The sequence below is a fragment of the Synchiropus splendidus genome, chromosome 7 (genome assembly GCF_027744825.2).
Source record: "Synchiropus splendidus isolate RoL2022-P1 chromosome 7, RoL_Sspl_1.0, whole genome shotgun sequence".
In the NCBI taxonomy this organism is placed as follows: Eukaryota; Metazoa; Chordata; class Actinopteri; order Syngnathiformes; family Callionymidae; genus Synchiropus; species Synchiropus splendidus.
In genome coordinates, this window is record NC_071340.1 from 14,165,108 (window position 1) to 14,180,654 (window position 15,547).

The 15,547-nt window shown below is 42.1% G+C and overlaps 1 protein-coding gene across 2 annotated transcripts; it reads right to left on the reverse strand.

Annotated features, from left to right (window-relative positions):
• Nucleotides 1–2,168: 2,168 nt before the first annotated feature.
• Nucleotides 2,169–13,508, reverse strand: lnpep (leucyl/cystinyl aminopeptidase). Of its 2 annotated transcripts, none has more exons than XM_053871211.1 (22): nucleotides 13,157–13,508; nucleotides 11,450–11,547; nucleotides 10,789–10,991; nucleotides 10,440–10,551; nucleotides 9,623–9,880; nucleotides 9,135–9,325; nucleotides 8,854–8,992; nucleotides 8,551–8,685; nucleotides 7,421–7,541; nucleotides 6,167–6,318; nucleotides 5,986–6,099; nucleotides 5,793–5,924; nucleotides 5,603–5,737; nucleotides 5,375–5,538; nucleotides 5,217–5,305; nucleotides 4,971–5,154; nucleotides 4,739–4,895; nucleotides 4,077–4,261; nucleotides 3,805–3,966; nucleotides 3,595–3,735; nucleotides 3,442–3,523; nucleotides 2,169–3,263 (listed from the first exon to the last, which is right to left on the reverse strand). In XM_053871211.1, the coding sequence occupies exons 1-22, from the start codon at nucleotides 13,182–13,184 to the stop codon at nucleotides 3,132–3,134; spliced, it is 3,114 nt and encodes a 1,037-aa protein (XP_053727186.1). In that variant the 5' UTR covers nucleotides 13,185–13,508; the 3' UTR covers nucleotides 2,169–3,131. The 2 variants fall into 2 exon arrangements, with proteins under 2 accessions (XP_053727186.1, XP_053727185.1); XM_053871210.1 differs by having other exon boundaries at nucleotides 5,217–5,326.
• Nucleotides 13,509–15,547: the final 2,039 nt, after the last annotated feature.

The following is a 15,547-nucleotide window of genomic DNA, read 5'->3' on the forward strand; positions in this document are numbered from 1 at the left end:
GACCACTTAAAAAAAGTTCCTTGATGAGGACATTTTATGCAAATGTCAGTTCCAGTTATGTAATGTGTTCTGTCAAATGAATCAGTGGAGCGAAAAGTTTTGTAGCGCCACACACACGAACATGGTTCTCACAGACACACGCACGCACACACACGTTTGCATTGTTATCCCATTGTGAGGTTTCTCACTGTCATAACCCTTTCCCCAGCCTCTTGCCCTAAACCTAACCATCCAAAACACAGAACTTAAAGATTTCTCTTCATTTTGGTGAATATATATAAGATATATTCACTTGATTTAACTTGTCACTCACGTGTTTTCAGCATATGTGACGCTTTCCCCGGCTCCGCCTATGCACCTGACCTGGTAAACATGAATTTAAAAAAAATAAAGTGAAGGAACATCAGATATGGTTTACTTGCTTGATAACATGCCAGAGTCACCACGCGTGTCGCCTGAGGAGTCCCATTTATTTTGAAGTCTCCATCCCCAAGTTGAGGTTTGGACCTGTGTGGGGCCGGCAAAAGATCCGCATGAAGACATAAGGTCCCCGCGAGGACAGTGTTTTGTCAGGAATTGATCCCCATGAGGCATAATCCATGTATTTCCTCTGTAACCCACGTTTTTGAAAACTCAGTCTCAGTTTCAGGCTGAAAAAGTGCTGCCAACAGGAGAAACAAGTCTAAAGCAGATAGCAATATCAAATGCTTCTTATTTCTGGGAAGCTACTATAAAACATCAAAAACACTTTTGAAACATACAGATATTTACAATGTGTGTCTACATTGGTATAGCAGTGTTTGAAAGTTCCTGGATAACTGGACCATAGCCACGAGTGACAACCAGACGCTGAGAGACAAGATTCTAAAATTCTGATCTTCTTGATTATCAACAAGCGCTGGAGTTAGGATTGAATTAGAATTTAATCTCATGGAAAATCACCCATGGGCTGCCCTAAATGTCTTGGAGGGCTGGGTTTGGCCCCCAGACCTGGAGTTTGACACATGAAGGGTCGGAAAGGTTGTAGTCTATTGAAGCTGCTAGGAGCAGTTCTCTCTCACACACACAAACACAGATAATGTGGTCGTCTCACTGTGAAACCAGGAGCCCAGAGGACGCCCACACAGGCACGCGGACTCAAAAGATTCCGCCAAAGAATCGTCAGTGAAATACATCTGTGTTTTCATGTCAGTTTTCACCTCAACTTTAATTTGGACAAAAGATTAGGAAAGAAAAAAATGTAGAAATGGACTTCCTCAAGAGTCATGCGTATGTTTTATGTTGGTATTTCATCACAAGATGCCCCAAAATATTGTGTCGCAGAGACGAATGCTGACACAACATACACAGAGAAACTCCTGATAGAGGTCAGAATCAAGGCGGTGTGAAGATTAAAAATGTTTTTGATCAATTTCTTCACACCAGAAGAGGAACAACTGGAGACGCCAAAACCTCTGTGGAGGAGTTCACCACCAAGAGCTCAGGGCGGGGAGAAGGAGGGTGTTTCCCAGGCAGACCTCATGGGTCAGGACAAACCCTAAAGGTGCATTCCAAACGTGACAGACACACTGGAAGCCAATGGGCCTCACAAGTGTTTTGAGTGAGCGGAGGACCCTGGTGGCATCAGAGGGGCCACTATGCCAAAAGAAAGGCAGCAATGACTAAGAAACCTGACAGAAAAAAAAAATGACAAGGCCAAATGAAAAAAAGGACGAAATGAACCATTAAAGATTCAATGGAAGGAAGGATAAAAATATTCCATTTCATTAGAATATATATATATATATATATATATATATATATATATATATATATATATATATATATATATATATATATATATATTACAAACCATTAAAATGACAAATTACATACGTTTGTGTGTGTAATGATTTTTTAAATACAAGAGCCAATGAGTGTGTAATGAATGTACGGTACTTTGGAGCAGGAACCAAATTGTGAAGGTTAAATAGGTTAAATCTCAAGAGTGTCTTTTGAGGTGGAGATTTGGAGGCAAGAGTGGGAACTAAGATCGTAAAAGAATCATATTAAAGACATTCAAAGTCATGGGGCTCTGAAAATGAGCCAAAATGACTCTTTCATTGAACCTGGAGAGCAGAACAGCTGGAGCAAAGACAAGGTGACACAGAAAGCAAACGTGGCTCCAACCTCGTTTCATTCTTTATTGACTGAATTAACCGGTGGCATCACTGGAGTGGACAGAACAACCTGAAGAGTGAAAGCTTACAACTCTGTAACGTGCTGGTTATTATCTAAACAGCTGGAAGAGTAACACACTCTCACAGTCATGTCAGGCTCAACGTCAAGACGGGCTGCGAGCGGAACACGGAAAAGTAACAAATCTGTGGTCTGTCAACACCGACAACACATTTTAGGAAAAACCCTTCTGTCAAGTTTTTAAATAAATAGCAATGTAACCGCTCATCCTCAGAGGAAACACGTGAGCAACGCTCAGCCTGGCTGTGAATCACAGAATAAAGTTTGAATCAAAATCTTTTTTACACTTATGTACAGAGGGAGTAGCTTCTTCAAATATCGGGATGGTAATAAAAACCTCCAGTAACAGCAGAGGGACATGCGCAGACATTAAAATAGAGATTCAAATGTAAAAATAGCGGAGCGGTCCGGAGGTAAAGTGTGCAGAAGCGGGAGCAGCTCTGAACCACTCTTCCTACTGCACAGGGCGCCATCTAGTGTACACAGTGGGAAGGTTTGTCAGTACATTCAGTAGGAGTTTGGTATTCAAAGCAATTCAAGGCTTCATAAATAGAGTACCATCGCTGTTTGATTAAAGACAACACACACAGTCTGTTCCGGACAAACGCCTAATGGTGAACAAGCTCTGATGAAGACATTTAAGCTCTGCTAGCCAAAGATTGTCAGTTGAGGTTGGGTCAACAGCATGAAGAGTTTCAGTCTGATATCCTTCTCCCAGCATCCCGATCAGAACCAACCTGAGGAACCATGACGCCACCTGAGTCAGTGTCTTCCTGTCGATCCAGCCGGAGGGTGGAGGTGGTGGGACTCGGACCAGGAGCACAGTCCTTTAAGTAGTGCAAACGTTGCTGTTGTCTTGGTGACATGATGAAAACCTGAATGACTTCTCTCTCCTAGAGCCAGTTCATGAGTGACGGTATGTTCCTCTGCATCCAGCGCTGGTTGAGCTTGATGGTCTGTAAAGCTTCCTGGACGCTTCTCATCTGAGAGCCGCGCTCCTTCAGGTTGGAGAAGAAGTTCTCCACCTGGGAAAGAGGACAACATTTTTGTCTCAGTGCAGAAGGGAGAGCTGCCGGGACACTGTGACGTGGTCAAGCATCCTTTTATTTTACATATCTTACATCATATTTTCTTTTATAGGGTTTAATATATTCAAATAAAGCAACTTAAAATCAATGTACCGGGACAGAACTGCAAACATACCTGGGTGAGATGCGACTGCGTGGAGAATTGGGACGTGGTGGACTTGACGATACTCTGGATGGCAAAAGACCCAACAGGAAACCTCAGAGAAGACAAGAGTGATGTTAAAATGGCTTCATATTTGGTGTGAAGTTCCCTCTCATGTGGGCTCACTTGGCCAGCAGCTGATCCCAGTTCTCCTGGATGAAATCCCACGCAAACAAGTATCCAGCAAACCCTTTACACACCACATTGATGACCAGGGGGAGCTCCTGGGTCTGGATCTGGTCCCCCTTCAGGCCGGCCCTCAGGATCCTGGCTCACGACAGAAACAGTGATGAGAGATGAGCAGAAAAGAAGGCAACGACTGGTAGCTGAACGCACCAGGCGATGCTGCGCGTGTCCTGAGTGGAGGCCAGGCCCAACAGCATCTGTCTCTTCTCAGTGTCGTAGGTGGCGTGAGAATACAGGGTGAGTAAAGTGGCCCAGTCCTCTCTGGACTGAGCAGCCACGGAGAACACCACTCTCTGTAGGTCTCCAGGAATCCTGCAGGAGGGAAGTTCATATACATGACACCATCGGACTTAACACACAGAAGGCCTGGTCACAGCAGAGAAGCAGATTTCTTAAATGTCAATGAGCACCACCTACTGTACCTGAAGGTTCCGTTGGACTCCACGTACTGCTTAAACAGAGCCTTGGCTTGCTGTGTGCACTTGGTGTCCTCTAGGCGACAGGCTGTCTCCAGGAGAGCCGAGCGCAGCTCCTGTTTGGAAACGCTCTCCTCCGCCACCCAAGTCTGGCTGTTCATCAGGCTGCCAAAGCGCAGCATGATATACGCCTGTCAGATGAGCAGAAGCGGAACACTTGTGTTAGGACTCATGTGGAAGCACGTGTCTAAGCCTGTAACTTAAAATGCATCAATGTAATGTATCAGCTTTCAAATCTGTAGCTCCCCCTGGCGATCAGGTCAAAAAAAAGCCACATCCGACACCAACTGCCACCACGCGCAACACGTGAAAAAAATAGACCTCAAATACATTTCTGGCGTCCATCTCAGGCTAAGCATTCCTTAAAAACATGTCCAGTATCACCAAGGTCTTGGCCACAAGTGAGAGCCTTAAACTGGAGCCATGTGCTCAAATAAGACCCGCTTAATTCAATCATTGGTGTCATGTGGCGCACTCCAAAATCTGAGTAAGGTCACCTTATATAGAATAATAGCTAAAACCAGTCTGGATTGCACAGTGAGAGTCTTGAGCGAACAAAGACGGATGTTTCTTTCAAATACTTCCGAGCCTGCAGGCGTGAGGAGTACCTTCATGCGGCCCACGAGTCTCTGCTCCTGACGCTTGTCGAGCAGTTGGAAGATTCTGTTGAGCTGCAGCAGCGCCTCAGTCACAGGGCTGCTCTCGCTCTCACTGTCCATGGATTTGAGGAGCTGCAGTACGTGACGGAAAGTCACACGGCCAAGCCTGTGAAGCGAGCAGAAAACTAGGGAAGACAGCTGTACAGCCAAACACAAATCGGCTGGAAAAAGACGGGTCTACCTGGAGAGAGCGAAGAGGTTGTGAATGAGTGCGGCCCGATCCTCTGGTGTGAGGACGTTGATGTCGCTGGACAGAGCTTTCATGAGTGCAACCCAACCGTCCACTCCGTAGTCGACGATATAAAAACCAGAGTTTCTGTAGTTCAACTTCAGCCATTTAACACTCTCAGGCACCTTGAGAGACCCTGAAACATCAGGAGATCTTCAGAACCTTCTCAACGTCGCCAGCATGGCGCAGCACTTTTACCTGACTTGGTCTTTAGAGTGAAGACCTGCCTGCAGTGAGCGGCCACACTGCAGCTGTCGTTCACGTACGTCACTGGAATATTCCAGAGGCTGAGGAGAAAGTGAGAATAACTTCCGCTGCATATCAGCAAAAAGTTCAAGGAGATTAGGGTGAAATACCTGGTGGATTGTGTGTCGTTCTCAGACGTGCTCAAGAGGAAGTGCTCTTGAGTGAAGGTCACCTGATCACCTTTTCGGCTGACGGTAACTAGAGGGAAGCCTTTCTGTGACGTCCATGATGTCATCATCTCGGACACATTCTGGTGCTGCCCTGAAACGTCCACCTGAGGGCCAAAGCTTCAGCATCACGCCGCAGAAAGACCTCATATTTAAGGTTCAAATTCCCACCTGCGTGAGGCAGTTCCACAAGTCCTCCGTCTCTGTGTTCAACCCACTGAACTGGTTCAGGTAATGAATAATACCCTTTCGGAATTGTTGCTCTCCAGGCAGAGACGCGTTCAGCATGAGGAGAATAGACGCCCCCTGCAGGACAGACGTATATCAGCACTCTAAAATTTTCAACCTGGACTGCACCTGCCTTCTCATAGGAGACGGAGTCAAACATCTCTTCCACTTGCTCAGGTGAATCAACCTCCGTCGACACAGCATGAGAGGAGATGAGTGCGTCTTTGTCCATAGCTCGGAATCTCACCGCCAGGAACAAGTTACCCTAAAACACAAATTTAGATTCACACAAAATCTATGCGCACTCATCCCAAGTTTTGACTCACGATGTCCAGCTGTGGCAGAACTGCCTGCAGAGACGCGTACTGCATGAACGTGGCGAAGCCTTCATTGAGCCACAGGTCGTTCCACCAGCTCATCGTCACCAAGTTCCCGAACCACTGCGCCACACGACAGGCTCATTGTTAGGGTCTCACTTTCATGTTCATGCCGTGTTTGTAGAAGTACCTGGTGAGCCAGCTCATGTGCGACCACCGAGGCCACCACTTGTTTCTCCATAGGAGACGACTGCTTTCCCACCAGCAGGCTGGTCTCCCGGAAAGTTATCAGACCCCAGTTCTCCATTGCCCCGGCCAGGAAGTCAGGAATAGCAACCAAGTCTGACAAAGCAAAAACAAATGACTCAGAAAAAAAACACTAGGAGTGGGATGCGATCTAATCAAATGATGGATCCATACATACATTTAAACAACAAAATATTGTTTATTTTGCATCAGTTGGACAATGGCAAAATAAATCGCGATGGTGGCTATATTCAAGTTTTTATATCACCTTATTTAAACTAAAGCTCTTTTAATGTCTTGAAAATATTTGTATAAGAATTTCAATTTTATAAGAATTTCAAGTACATTCAGAGTAGTGGAAACCCTGGCCATTGTGTAGTGAAAAACATCCCTGAACAAAAGCAAACAGATGCTTTTGTTTGCTTTTGTTCAGGGATTCCTCCATGTTTGTTGTTGTTGTTATCATCCTAGCTGCCACGTGTCTTGTGCGTCAGTGTGATCTGTGGACCAGGAACTCCTGCACTTACAAAGGTTCCCTGTTGTCTGGAGAGCAAACTCTTAAATTAAATTAAATTAAAACAATTAAATGCTTTAATGTTTTAACACTTTTTTGTTGTAATTAATTCATCATAAATAACCACTAAAAAACACATACTGTACAGTACATGCCAAAAGTTTGGACACGCCTTCTGAGTCAGTGCTTTTTTTCTTCATTTTTACTACTTTCTGCAGTGTAGATGCATATTGAAGACATCAAATACACTGTATGAGGCAGGACATATGGAATTATGAAAGCAAAGAAAGAAACAGCAAGGAAATAAATCTGGAATAATTCATCAAAGTAGCCACCTTTTGCTTTGTTGGCAGCGCTGCAAACCTCTGTCCTTCTTAATGAGTTTCCTGATGGAGTCACACGTTGGAAAACCTTATCAGGTGACTACATCATGAAGCTCATGGCCAGAATGCAGAGAGTGAGCAAAGTAGTCATCAAAGCAAAGACTGGCTGTTGTGAAGAACCTAAAATATGAAACGTGTTTTGAGTAATGACACACTGCTTTGTTTACTCCATAATTCCATGTGTGCTCATTTATAGTTTTTATGCCTTCAGTGAGAACAGTGGAAATGAAGAAAGCACATTGAATGAGAGGTGTGTCCAAACTTTTGGCCTGTACTGTATTTCAGGATTTAAAACACTCACCAAGCTTTTTGAGAGGATAGTTAATTTGAAAGAAGTCATTGTAATATGCCAACAATTTTGAAGCAGTTTCCAGGGCGTACTCGGTGTGCTCCTTCTTCTCTGGGACGGCGTACACAGACACCTGTGACAGACCAAAACATGCATCGCTGAAGGTATAAGGTGAAAGACTCAAACACTTCTGTCATTTGACCAAAACAAATAAATAAATAAAACACTGTATCTTGGGCAGAACCCAATACGGACAGAGGAAGTACGTTGCTTATTCCTAGATCAGCACTTCCAGGCAATATCAGATAGGTGTGTTATCTGGTGTATCTCAAATCAATATCACATTTTTCACCTCAACAAAAAAGAAAACTGCATGACAGGGACTGATTTGTAAGTATTTACATCTTTAACATTAAAATATTTCATTTCAATGTACTACTTCTCAACTGCACCCTTTCTTTGACGGGCACCAAAAACGTAACGGTATGTTATCAGGAAAACAGACGTTACTGTATTTTGCACTGAATGTATCACATTGGACAACATGAAACCTTGAGTGCAACTGTGTCAGGCTGCAGGGTTTTCACCAGGATTATTTTTGAAACTGTGGTGGGGGCCCTCTCACCCCAAAATACAAAGAAACAAAAAACACAGAACACAGCCAATCAAGAAGCGGTAACTTGAGTTCAGTAAGTAATGGACTTCAGGCATTTTTCCCCTGAATAATACTGTACACTGAAAAGAGTCATGCTCATGTCCACCTCCATGATGTTACGTGTTGTGTTTCTTTTAATGTTTCCATTTCATCTATAAAAAAAGAGAACATTTTTATGATGGCGTGGCAGCTCTTTAAGCGGCTTAACGTGTAACGGAAACCCTGGGCTATGACCTTCTTCAACTACTAGCAGATTGTTTTCGTTTTTGTAGGTGATCGGCTCTTTCCAGCATGAATAGAGTCACTACTAATGGACTAAATGCCAAATTGGCAGCACAAGCTACCGCAACGGAAGAGGTTATTGTGGTTAGTAAGCCAAGACAGAGGGGCGAACGAAGAGTGTGGGAGCTCCAACGTAGTCAACCATCAGATCAGAGAGCCCCACGACGAACCCACTATAATACACGTTTCGGAGTAATAAACTCACCAGTGTGTCAGAGACGTTGGTGCTCACTGGAGTGAAGTTACCGACAATAAATGCCACCAGGTAGGTGCTCATGTTGACACTCGACTTCTCAAACTCGTCCTGCACCAGTCCATTGGGGAGTTTGGTCGTTTTAGCCTGGCATGAAAAGAAAGCACCGATTTTACAACCAAAATAATTAAAGATTTTCAGGATCCGTACGTTTCTGAAGAAAGTGATAACAAAGGGCTCAGTCAGAACAAATTAAGTCTCCTTAAACAAGATGGAAAAATTGATAGAATCATTGGTTACAAACATTAAAAGTACCTTAGGCATGTTGGAAAGAGCCATGTAATTTGGTTTTCTCTGGAGTTTAATAAAAAATGTGGCTTTGAACGAAGGCTCATCGAAACATGGGAAGGCTTTTCTTGCATACAGCGGCTCAAACTGGGTGGCAGCAAGAACCCTGCGGAGAGGTAAGACATATGAAACCTGAATGGCGATTGAATGAAGAGCTCTATGATGACAAATTCACCTTCAGTCGTTTCTGGTTATTTGTGTTTTATTTCATTTATAGTCTTAAAGGGCACAAGATGAAGCCAATTTACCTTCTTATTCCGTCCTTATCTGTGTAGGAGCTGTTGTAGAACCCATCGTATGCATTTGACAGATGGGCAACATATTCCAGAGTCAACACACAACGCTGTCCTGTCTTCAGCTCTTCAGGGATCTTGATGGCAATTTGCTGTTTGGGCTTGTACACAAGTATAGAAACGTCACTTGGACGCCCGTCTTCCACCTGCAGAGGAGCAACAAAATCCATTCTTAGAAAGTTTTAATGAAGGAAAATATGAACAAAAGTCCTCAATTATGGCAACTTGAGAAACTGTAGCACCAGTGTTTATCTTTCAAAATAAATTCGAAGGTTAATCAATTCAAGACACAGCCACACTCACAGTTAAACTACAGTCATCTACAGCTCGAATTTTTTGTCGTCATATTCCATCCTCCAACATAAAGATGTCATCTGCAGAATTTTTTTAAAATACAGATCTAAATTGTTGACCACAACAGCACATTTAATCGCATCACTGACCTGAAAGGTAGCTTTGGTGAAATTGTGATCAGCACTGTGCAGGACGACACGCTTGGTGTTGTGAAGGACCAGTATATTTATAACCGTGCGACCACTGAAGGTCATGAATTCAAAGTCAGGGCTCAAGGTGAGTTCGTAGTCGAGTGGGCGAATGCTGCGTGGAAGTCTGTACTCAGCCCACGGGAACAATTCTCCATTAGAAGCCAAAGGGTAGACGGTCTCTGCGGGAGCTGTGCTGTTTGGTTTGCGGCAACCCGCCTGCCAAAGAAACAACATCGAGTCAAACACTGAACAGCACTTCTTCACTGCTCAATGAGAAAACATGCATGTAAACATAGATTAAACAATGCAGATGAATTAGGAAAAAGCCTTTAAGGGAACCTTGTTTGCAAACCAAATATTACGTCTACGTAATGAATAGTGAAACGTAAGCAGGGGCCATTGGGAGGCAGTCTAGGTGGGATGGGAAGAATGACCAAAATAAACCTGTGACAGGGTAGAAGATCAGCCTATAAAAAAGCAAGATCCCAGCTATATTTAAAAAGTAGCCCCTTACGCTGTGTTTCTAATGTGGGGTGGGGGACAAGCACCACCCTAAATGTATTTATTGTGATGGTGTCATGGGTCGCTGGAGCTCTGCCTATCGGATCCAAACTTGATCATTTTGCACAGGAGGAGGAAACCCATGAGAAGAATGTGAGGAAAACACGAAAAAGCACCAATATAGAGCCATAAAAGTCTGGTAAACACATGACCTTCTGCAATCCATCAAAGATCCTCACAGTTTCATATCTCTTTGGGCTTCAAAATAACTTGCCTTAGTGAAGGTACATCCAGGCAGGAAGTACAGTACCATGGTCATAGAGGCCACAATCACCCAGAACAACACGCACACAACCATGGTGCGGGCTGAGGGTCTGGAACAGGAGCTGGAAAGACAAGCAGAGAACAAAAAAGGACCTCTTCAGTGAAAACATTATCCTTTAAATGAGCCAACAGTTGCTCAGCTAACGTTTCGTAATGGATAATAACGGAGTCTGGTGAGTTTGTTTGAAGGACAGACCACAAAGGGGAAGCGACTGTTAGTGATGTGACGAGATTTTTGCCCATGTATGAGGCAGAGCTGAAATAGTGGTGAAGAAATGAGTTTCTTTTTCATTTCATACCTGGGAGGAGGTTGTCTGGAGTAAGGTGAGGAGTTGGTTCTGTGTGCAGCACTGCGGTTCATGAAAGACATGCCCAAAAGACGGGCCGATGACTCGCAGTCATCCTCCTCCTCATCCATTTCATTCTCGCCAAGGCCTCGCACCAGCAACCGTGAGCTGCGTGGCTCATACGATGCCTCATCTGGGTCCAGTGCAGGAAATGTCTGCAAGAAAAAAAAATGTCACTAGTGTTTGGTCCAAATCCTGAATGAAATTGAGCAGGATACCAAAACAACTACACAGAAAACCAGAGGATGTGAAAGAATTAATATTTAATTATCAGGACAATACCACCTTGTGAGCAGTACACAGAGATCAGTAAAAAAAAAAAGTTTGTTCATATTTTTAAGACAGATTTAGGCAGAGTAGGGGAAGAGAAAGGCGGTTCAAATGAGGAAGTAAAAGCAGGGAGCGGATAAGAAAAGTCAACAGAACACGTGAAGATAACAGCTGGTGTCGTGCTGGGGGTCTGCGCGCCTATAAAACTTTAAGAGTAAAGAAATTATAGTGAGTGGAAGGGGCAGTATCATATTCTACAAATGTCTGTGAGGGCAAAGAAACAAACAACAGCTTAAAACAAATTACTTATTTCATTGGACTAAATGTAATATTAATGACATACCGGAAATGTGGACGTTGAGTCTTTGGCCAGATCCACAACATCAGGCTCTTCTTCAAACATGCTGTTCTCTATCATGTTCCTCGGCAGGTTGGCCCGCTCTACAAGGTTTAGGCAGAAAAATGCATGTTTCTTTCAATATTAAATCACTGTAAACTGGGTCTTACACTTATGAGAAAAAAAAAACTTTAATGTAACATTCATTGGTCTAACTCAATGAATGCATAATTTAGAGAAAATCTCTTCAACAGATATTGAGCACCACTGTGTCTGACACAAGTATACACGAGAAACTAACTGCGCAACAACACTTAGACATCAACTTCTGGAGAAATTTATATTGAACTCAGCAATCTAAAACGACTGACTGGTGTGGTTTTCTTTCCCTTCCTAGCTAGGATTAAACTCCTCCTACTATAGTGCACAGTAACAATGTAACAATAACCATCAGGTTCCAACCAAATTATTGAGGTCAAATGCAGTGGATACGTATTTTTTAATTTCCATATGGGGAGCATATATAACGACTGTACACGATGTGTGCACCTTTAAAAATCTTGATATTGCCCACAACTTTGGCCAAAATCACACTCTGTTTTCAGCAAAGCAAGTGAAACAGATTACAGTGCATAACATTGTTTTGTTTAAAGAAATACAAGCTGGAGCCCTTGACTTCCCTGTTTCTTCTCACAGACATTTTTGACAGAACAGGTATGGCAACAGGTTTAAAATAAATGTACTGGATACGCCCTAAGACCATCACCGTTAAGGGAAAACAAAAGACTGTTTACAAAATCAAATGTCACGAGATGCAGTCACATGGTGGCGAGCAGGTCATTAGACGAGACTTGTCGTTTTTACAAAAACCAATGACACAAGCGTTGAGAAGAGACACTCCGTCGCCCTAATCTAACCTCATACATTACCACCACTTCCTCGTTTCGGAGACAATCACGGATATGTTCCAACTTCCTGATTCAATAATGGTTAACGCAGTGAAACGTTGCACAAGTCTATGTCTGCACTTCTGTATACCACAATGGCTGTGGTGCAACGCATCCTCACTCTTGCTTTCTCATTAACTATACGGATCAAATTGAGTTAATAAACTTACTATCAAGTAACATTCAAGAGTTTCTCTACAACAACGGTCGCATTCATTTGAAAACCACCTTTAGTTTCATGGCCGTGAGAATGTGTAATGTTTGTATGTTTCATTTTAATTTCTCATTGACAGAGAATATGCGTTATCTATTGTCCATCTATGCGTGTAATGTGGGGGCGTGGGGGGTGAAATTGATGAATAGGCAGGCACTTCTCTGGTCCATAAAAGGGCCATTTATTAAGGCGTGCTTGTGTTGACATCATGCGCCAGTGTCATATGTGATAACACCGTCAATACACTCCCCCACATCGGATCCAGAGAACTGACATCAATACAGTTTTACCATGTTGCCCTTTTCACAGCAGCATTGAAGCGCAAACACATTGCAGATAACAAGTGCTGTCAAGTTTGAGCACGAGAACGTCACTTCATAAACCACCACCTTTGCTGCAAAATGAATTCCCGAACAACAACTAAAGAACTGTCAACATGTGTCCTCGGGCTAAAGTCACTGTCAGCCGGCTACTGACCCGTTAGTCATTAGCCGGCCTGCTACAGTTAGCCCTCAGTGTGTGCGTCTCATCGTGTCGTCATTCTTGTCTTACCTGCACTCTTACTGTCGAATGGATCCATGGCTGGAGTCTCTGGACCCAGTGGAGCGATCTTATCCGAAGCTTTGGGCGTATTTTAAACACACAGCGACCAGATGAATCTCACCCTGCCCTCAGTCGTTAGCTGCGCACTAGCTAGCTCACAACTTCTAACAAATAAAGGCAACTGATAAGAACACATTCCGGGGAGTGAATGGAGCTTTGCGCCATGCTATCAATTAAGCAAGTCTCTCAGAACCCTCACCAAGACATTGGCATTCCAAAGGGGAATCTCCAGCCAGACGCTTGTAAACAAATTGTGTCCGAGAGCAGTCGGCAAACTAAATTGTCACTTTACTTCCTCTCCCAGTTGTTGACAGCGATCCCGAATCCTTCTATCCGATTGGTTGTCACGGAAAAGGGGCGGGGCGAAAGCGCCACTACCCAAACACTGGGCAGCTGCACGTTCGAACCCTGAAATGCTGATCGTAATTCCTTCTTTCTTTAGCCGGTCATATTTATGATAATTTGACAATAGTCGTTATAAAACACGAGCAGCGTTTTTTTTTTGTTCTAACACTCCACTCTCTTATTATTAATGTAAGTTTAGTTTTATGTGGTCTTCGGTGAACTGGCATCACGCTAGCCCGCGATCTTATTTATTAATTTATTAAAAATACACCTTATATACTATAATAATATGGATATTATTAAAATATATATTAGAAAAACCACAAGAGGTTAGTGAAATCTTTCACTGGATTCCTGTTCAGGGTGCTCTACTCTACTCTACTATCCCTGTGAGTTTGGAATGTTTTTACTGTAGAATTATGAAATAAATCGACTTTATGTACTTATGTACTGTAATAACATGTGTATATATATATATATATATATATATATATATATATATATATATATATATATATATATATATATATATATATATAAACCACAAGAGGTTAGTGAGTAACTGTAAATTGTCTTTATGTACTGTAATAACATGTATTTTATATATATATATATATATATATATATATATATATATATATATATATATATATATATATATTAAAAAAACTACAAGAGATTAGTTAAATCCTTCACTGGATTCCTGTTCAGGGTGCTCTACTCTACTATCTCTGTGAGTTTGGAATGTTTTTACTGTAGTATTATGAAATAAAATGACTTTATGTACTGTAATAACATGTATATTATAAATATACATATATATACATAACATTTATTTACATTGTACTTATAGACATTATTTACGACACCATTTCAGCTTCATGAGTGTTGTCCTTTTTAAAGGAAGATGTATATATATTCCTGTTCAGGATATTCTACTCTACTATCTCTGTGAGTTTGGAGTGTTTTTACTGTAGTATTATGAAATAATACTATGTGTGTGTGCGCTCACGTGTGCACCTTGTATAGCTTATACGTTTTTAGACATTTTTGCCTCAGTTTAAGGATAATCACTTCACAATAACTAGGCCATTATAATTGGGTTTAAGTTTGGTAAAGAGTCATGGTTAAGTTGAGTGTGAGAGGCTGGTTGAAGCATTATGTCAGTCAAATGTCCCCACAAAGGAAGTGACATAAGTATGAGTGTGTGTGTTGGCCGGTCTCCAAACTAACAGCCACATTTGCAGGTGTTACTGTTTGTATTGGTGAGATTAAGAGAGAGCGAGGGAGAATTCCTCATATTCAGTGACCGATCCATAAACCGATGAAGACTAGCTGAGAGGGGATGCTCTATGGCTCTGTTGTTTCTGCTTATCATTTGTTTATTGAAGCCCGGTGAGTTTCTTATTTATCATTTTTGAAGGGATGACAATACATTTAACATATGAGGAAATGCATTGCACTATACACCTGAGATTGTGAATCAATGGTATGATCATTGAGTTGATTTAGTTAATGAATGTTTCCTATTGTTATCATTTGATTTTCAAAGGCTCCAAGCCAAACAATTGATGCTTTAGACAATGATAACTGCCTTGGTGTAATTATTGAGAATATGTGCTCAAACAAGTTTGAAATGTCTCTAAAACATTGTGTTGTGATGGACTTGAGGCTGCTACCTACTGAGCGGCGCAGCGTGGCCAAATCCTCTCACATAGATAAAAGATGTTTCTATCGTCCTATAAAAAGGACAACCCTCATGAAGCTGAAATGGTGTCGTAAATAATGTTTATAAGTACAATGTAAATAAATGTTATGTTTAATTTTAAAAAGGAAGACTGCTGTGACAGATTTATTTATTTTACATAAACAAATAAACACAAAACTGAATTGTTATAGGGGTTAGATTAAATAATATTCTCATATTTTAATTGCAAGAATGTAAAGGAAAACCAAGATAAAAAGACAATCTATAATTCAAACGTGGACAGTATA